Source organism: Chenopodium quinoa, unplaced genomic scaffold, assembly GCF_001683475.1.
Source record: "Chenopodium quinoa cultivar QQ74 unplaced genomic scaffold, ASM168347v1, whole genome shotgun sequence".
In the NCBI taxonomy this organism is placed as follows: Eukaryota; Viridiplantae; Streptophyta; class Magnoliopsida; order Caryophyllales; family Amaranthaceae; genus Chenopodium; species Chenopodium quinoa.
Genome location: NW_018742329.1, coordinates 1,150,647 through 1,157,752, shown reverse-complemented (window position 1 = coordinate 1,157,752; position 7,106 = coordinate 1,150,647). Strand labels below are relative to the sequence as shown.

General features: G+C 32.0%; 1 protein-coding gene across 1 annotated transcript; it reads right to left on the bottom strand.

Annotated features, from left to right (window-relative positions):
- Window positions 1-573: 573 nt before the first annotated feature.
- LOC110689873 (protein SRG1-like) lies at window positions 574-6,610 on the bottom strand. The gene is made up of 4 exons (XM_021866708.1): window positions 6,207-6,610; window positions 5,195-5,442; window positions 2,177-2,501; window positions 574-1,235 (listed from the first exon to the last, which is right to left on the bottom strand). The coding sequence occupies exons 1-4, from the start codon at window positions 6,483-6,485 to the stop codon at window positions 972-974; spliced, it is 1,116 nt and encodes a 371-aa protein (XP_021722400.1). The 5' UTR covers window positions 6,486-6,610; the 3' UTR covers window positions 574-971.
- Window positions 6,611-7,106: the final 496 nt, after the last annotated feature.

Below are 7,106 nucleotides of genomic sequence, written 5' to 3'. Positions count from 1 at the left end.
ATGGAGGAGTTAATATATAAGCTGAAGTGTTTTTTGTAGTTTGTTGTCTATCAACATAAACTAGTTTTGGAAACAAATTTGTACATTATTGTTTTCATAAGAGACGAACTTAGTTTCCCTCGAGCTTTATTTCAAACACTCCGAGTATTACTCGTCCCACACACAATACAGTCATATATGGGTAAATCCAAGTTTCTCTTCTTAAGATACTTGACATGTATCTCAAAGGGTTAAATCTGTCTTTATCTAATAAAATGGGGACAATATTGTATTTCTCATATTTTCTCTTTCCCCAGTCTTTTCTTGATTTCTCATTTTCTCCCCCTTTCTCCTTCTCTGCCAGTAAAGATTACTTAAAACCTCCATTGAAGGAACACATGAGCTTTGCCTCCACTATTAAAGCACCTTCTAAGGTAAGATTAATTTTAAAATAATCGAATTTAATTAACTTCAATTCAGTCGCCGTCAAAGCCATTGAATTTCAATTTCACGATCTAGTGTTACTAGTTAATCATCAAGTTTCAATTATGGAGTAGCTTCAATGGAGGAGGGAAAGCTCACAAGCATACATCAAACACCTATCATTTAGGGGTTAATCATGCCATTAATTTCAATCTTTTTCCTAGGGTTTTTCGTTGAATTCGGCGGCGAAGCCGCCGGAAGTGGTACTGTTGGGGTTCGTGTTTGTTGAGGTGTTGGGATGATGTTTGTTGTGGTGTTAATTAGACATAATCTGCCATTGTTGATGAGTGATGAATTAGGAAGAACGAAGAAAGGAGAACGAGAGAAACAGGAAAAAAAAAGTACTGATTGTTTTTTTGTGTGAGTCAGCAACAAAAAAATAATATAATATTGACACTTTTGCTATTATTTACAGAATTTGCCATTAGAGAAACAACCATTGTTTCTCAAGAAGAGAAACTGGGGCTTGCCCATCATATATAGATCTTACTACTTGGCTTTCCGTAATTTTAATTGGTGTTGAGATCTCCTTGTAATCTCATAACATCTAGATATGATTTTCCATTGAGCTTTCTTGCAAAGAACCCCTTGTAGTATTGTTTCAATGGTTCCGTTCGGAAAAGTGGAGGGTTAAGGGGACCAACAATGCTCTTAGCTGGTCCTATATCATAATCAATGTTGAAGCTATGAAATGTGGCAACTGATATCCTCTCTTTCGCGGAGTTCACTGTTGCCCTGTGCTCAATACTCCGATATATTCCATTGCTCAAAACCTGTCAACCAACAATGAAGCCAATTTACATGCTTCTATTAGGGGAATACCATTTATTTACATTAATTACATGTTTATAAAAGGATCACATTCTCTCTAGTTGATTTTATCCCAATCTCACCTTTAGTTTAAAACACACAAGCTAGCTAGCTTAGGTAGCAATACTAGAATAGAATAGTGGGAATAGATTCAAAAGTGTAAACCTTACATGAAGTATGTTTTTTAAGTATGGAGAATGTGTGAGGAAGGAACTTTTAAGAGGTTGATCGACTTTGTGAATAAAGACCTTTTAAGACAAAAGTTGTGAGAAAGAACCTTATTAGTTGTGTGAAGTTGTGGAAAAGAATTTTGGTTGGTTTTCCGACTAGTCAAGCATGACTCCGACATTGACTATCATGTTCAATTCCTAGCACATGACACTTAAAAAAGACCTTTTCATACTTTTTCCCCATATTTTCCTCCATTTCAAACAATCCCGTGCTAGGCACATGAGGGGAAACGAGGGGGAATAAAGTAATTGAGAGTCTTTCTTTGAGGGTGCCCCAATTTCTCATGGTGAGAAACAAATCTTGTTTCTCACATGGCATTTTCGTAAATAACTCAACAACTTTATTCAACTGTTGAGCCCGCTATAATGAAAAAGTTATTGATTTATTCACGAAAATGCCCTCATGAGAACCAAATTTCGTTTCTCACCATAAGAAACAGGAAATTTCCTTCTTTCTTCAGTGTCAGATGCTAGGTACGTGAAAGTCAACGCTAGAATTAGACGTTAACTAGCAGGAAAATCAGGCAATGTTCCTCTTCACAACCTCACACAACTTATAATTAAAGTCCTTTCTCATAACTTTTGTCTTAAAAGGTCCTTCTTCAGAAAGTCGCTTTCTTAAAAAAATCATTTTTCACTAATTTCTCATTAAGTATTGTTATTAGCAAGAACACCTCCATACAATCCCCAAGATTTGCCACAAAAGCATTCTCAAGGGGTATAACGGGCACCCAGTTCCCATCTTTCTTAACTTGGAGGCCTTGGATGTCATTCAATTGATAAAGGATTGTGAGAGAATCTGCATCCGAGTGAGGCGTGATCCCTATGGCTTTGTGAGGCTCGGGGCATGGTGGATAGTAATTCATTCTTATGGATTGCCATCCTTCACCGAATAACTCTACCATCTCGCCCTCGTTGATCCCTAGTGCTTTAGCCATATGGTTCAAGATAGTCTGAGCCAAGCCCTTCATTGCTACTGTATAAGCTTCCATGGTAACCCTATCACACATTAATATAATCAACTTGTGGTGAACTGGTGACCTAGGACCGAGGTGAGCAACTGTTTAATCGTTCAATAATAATAACATATATAATGTAATGGAAACAATTTCTACGTACATATATATAATGCATTATCACATGTACAATCTAGTATTGCATTAACAATCTCATTTATTAGTAGTAGGTAGCCGAAAAGAGATTTCTAACATTGAATGTTTGGCAAAATATGTCATAAGCTGAAATCAAGTATATACAAATGGTATTATGGTAATAGATAATACAAGTATATTTGTCATCATTGATTTATATTGCAATGAAAGTTTATTTGATGTTGATTTATTATTTATGAGTCCTTTTTATGTGAGTCAAATTCATTAGAAGTGAGAAATAATGACAAGGCCCGAAATCCTCACTCGCAAAGAGCCCTTGATTAGATTTAATCTCATGACCTTATAGTCATATAAGATCGAGGCTAAATCCTGTCAAACCTTTCTTGATAATAATCCTTGACTTAATGGATATTTCTTATGATAAAATGACATCGATATTATCCATAATACTTCCAATTAAAGATTTGTTTTATACGGAGTATGAGGTGAAGAGATGAGTAAGATACACACCATATAATGTTTCGTTGTTGGAACTTCGAATGTCCTGTGTTGAATACACGAATATTTGCTTAGACTTGTGTAAACGACACATCAAATTTAATGTCATCCCTATTGTTGTCTATGCCGGCTTGCATGGTTCTTATCCATTGTTGTCTATTGTTGTAGAAAAAGCAGTCACGGCAACATAAGAAAATGACCGGTACGTATTTTAATAAGTGTTACACTTATTAAATATAGTCATATTTTAATAAGTATTCCATTTTTTTTAAGAAAAAACTATACTTTGATACTCTGTATTATATATATTTTTTTTCTTTATGGTGCCCACTTAACCCACTGCTATTTTTTTGTTACCAGCTTAGGCCCCCTACTATGCACAATAAGTTCATTCAATTTTATTTTTTTTAAAAAGTAACTAAATGTAACAAATAAAATTTGATAAACATAAACATCAAATATGAAGAAATTATATAGTCATAATCTATATTAAAAGACAAAGCAAAATATTAATATATATTATCATAATTAGATTAAAATATGGTCAGTGTTATTAAGGTTATGCTGCACACAAAACACACTTAAAAATTTAAGTCATGTTTAATATAAAGTAAGTTCATTAATAACAATTAAATGAATCAATTTTATTATGAATTATACTTCCTCCATTTATTTTTAGTTGACACGTGTCTTCAGTCACATTTGTCAATGCACAAATTCAATCATTTATATCTTTAAATAGCAATAAACAAAAATTATAAAAAGTTTATATTTAAAAATATACATTGTGACGAATCTAACAAAATCTCATTTGACTATATTTTTCTTCACATATAAACCAGAAAATACGGTCAAAGGGAGGTGTGTGGATAATGATAAAGTCAAAACGTGTTAACTAATAAAAAAATAGAGGTAGTATTACTTTTTTGGAAAAATCTAACAATAATCCGGTTAAAGTAATTTCATTAATATCAATTGTATGAATCAATTAAAAAAGGGTTACGCTAAGATTTAGGTAATTCTTTAAAAAAATAAAAAATAAAAAAATAAAAAATAAAAAGATTTTAGGTAAATATGTATGGAAGAATTAAAAGCATCTAATAAAAAGAAAAATATTTATTACAAAGAAAATATAAAAGATTTGAAAGAATATTATTATACTTGCATTATACAAATATTCTAAAAATATTTTTTGCTAAAAAGCAATGGGAATTTTGAATGGAAAAAACAGAACCATGATATGACATGTGTCACCTCCGGTGTTTGTTTTATTATTAATTAACTAGCCTTCTGGCCCGTGCAATGCACGGGTTATTCTTATAAAATTGTATTGAGAGATAAGTGAGGAAAAATATCAATAAGCTTTTTTTTTTGAAGAAAAATATCAATAAGTTATTATAGGGTATAATATGTTATCGGAAACATGATTAAAGAAATTAAAATTTTGGAACTTTAATCGAAAAAGTGGCTTAAATAGAAGGTGAAAGAGCTTAAATTAAAGAGAGAATGGGAAAAGGTTTAATTAAAGGGGAGAGATTAAGATGAAGAGATAAAGTGTGTATGAAATATGAAGTATAAGTTTAATGAAAAATGACATGTGACACTATGGTTAGAGAAGTGTAATAGAATAGATCAGGACATGTGTCTTTCTTAGTTTCTTAGTTATAGTTTTTAAATACTAAGTATAAATATAGATATAGATTAAGTTATTGATTGATTAATAATGATTATTTCATTCCGCTCACATTCATTAATTTTCAATAAATTTGAATGTGGACTTCATTATTAAATTGCCTAAAACTATATGCCCATAAAAGTGTAAAAATAAGAAGTATTGTTTTCCGACTTATTTTATCTTTAAAATTGCTGTAGAAAAATAGTCACCACAACATGAAAATTATTAGTAATGTATGTGGGCCGACTTATTTGATATAATTGAAATAACTACCTTCATTTAGTTTAATTTATTTGCAATAAGGGAAAAAAAAAAAGTCTTTATTGCAAATTAAACGAGAGGTAATATTTTAGAAAAAGAATTTGTCTGATTTTTGCATCTGATTAAAGAAAGAGTTAGAGAAAAACCTGATATTTTGAGGCAAATTATCAAAAAGATGAGGCTTTCTTAATTTAAGAGGAAGAGTGGTGACGTAGAACATATCACACCAGTCAAGTTTTTGGTCTTCCGAAACCACAAACAACTGCCCAAATCCTTCTTGATTGTCTTGTTGTTGCCATAATATCTTCTTTTCCTCCATTGGAAGCTTCAAAAAATTAGTTACCTCTTCCTTGAATGTTTCTAGCAATGAAATGCTAACCCCATGGTTTATCACCTGTTAAAATTGTTGAACACAATAGATTGGTTTAGCTATATACCTCCTCTGTTTTCTTTTAAACAACACATCACTATTTCGGCACGCACTAACCACTAAGGAAGAGATTAAGTAATGTAAGAGGACAAATTAATCAAAATAATTTATACATATAAAGTCTGTTCTCTTCGGCTTAATTTCAGTTCATTTTAGTTCAGTTCCTAATTTTTTTCTCTCCTAAACAATTTAGTTCAGTTGAGTTCAACTCAATTCACTAAATCAGAACAGGCCCCTAGAACTTAACCTTTCTAAAATCTTGGTGTTAACATTATTTTGATAAAATAGTTTATTTATCTGGTCTAATCATCTCCCGAAAAGCGTATCAAAAAGGCATGTTGCATTTAAAAGTAAACAAAGGAAGTACTTATGTGTTTCTTATCTAAATTCACAAATTCTTGAATATGGCAGCCTTATCTTTCGTTCATTGTAAGACGGGTTACAATTATCCTAAAATGATTTAAAGTTGCTAGTATTACCGTATGTATACAGTATAAAAGTTACCATTTTTAACATTTATTACCCTTTAAAAATATTCACACTCCATAATAATGAATCTAATTGATTAATCATATTATCTTTTATAACATATTACATGTATCTAATAGAATATACACATTAAACTACGATCAGATTTATTACAAATTAAAAGTTACACTTGGATTAATGGGTTAAAGCTACAGCGAAATAGCCTTAAGAGGTGTGTAAGTTTAAGGAAAAATAAGTACCTGGAAAAATCCCCACTCTTTGCAAGCAAGATGAAGTTTGTCTAATTCAGAGTCCTTAGAATCAGCATGAAGAAGCCTTTGAAGATCAATCACCGGAACTGATACCGGGGATGTTTGATCAATCGGACAGTCGATCGTTGAGTCGTTGTCGTTCTCTTGAACTCTCAAGTACCTAGAAGGAACATGGGTGATGGACTCCTTAGCTAGCTCTTGTACGCTTGGCACTATAACAGATTTTCCGAAGTTAACCACTTCTACTGTTTTGTTATTCTCCATCATTTTTTATTATGTTCTAATCCACCTAAACCTTAGAATCAAGTTAAATAAGATGTATATATACTTGTATGATATATTTCGTCTTCAATGAATATATGCAAACGATTCTACACCACAATATTAGTTTTTAGCCGAGTTAATATTGTTCTTTGTCCTTTTTTGAATTACTAGTTGGATGGTTGCGTGCATAACCAACTTTCAATCCTTAACCCCTAATATATAAGTAGTACAGTTACTGTTCATTTCTCGGTATTGTAGCTTAGTAACAGTTATTTACCGATATTACCCTCGTCTGCTGATGTTTTTTTTTTTTTTTTTTTTTTTTTTTTTTTTTTTTTCCACCTGTTCTTATTTCGTCAGCTTGTTTGTGCCCCGTGTAATTACCTTGTTTCCTTCGTCTTGTTGCCTAAGAGTGTTCGTTTTCTTGGTGTTGATGGCTGAAATGGTTCCCTTATTCTCTCAGCCGTTCGTTCTGATTAATTTGAGGTTGCGGCCTACAGAATATGGTAAATTATTTAGATATTATTTCGTGTCTTGGGTACTACCACTTGTTTAATCTTGTTGAGGATGGTGTTTTGGGGTTTTCTTCTTGTGAGCTTCTGTATAAGATCCAGGCGGTTGTTC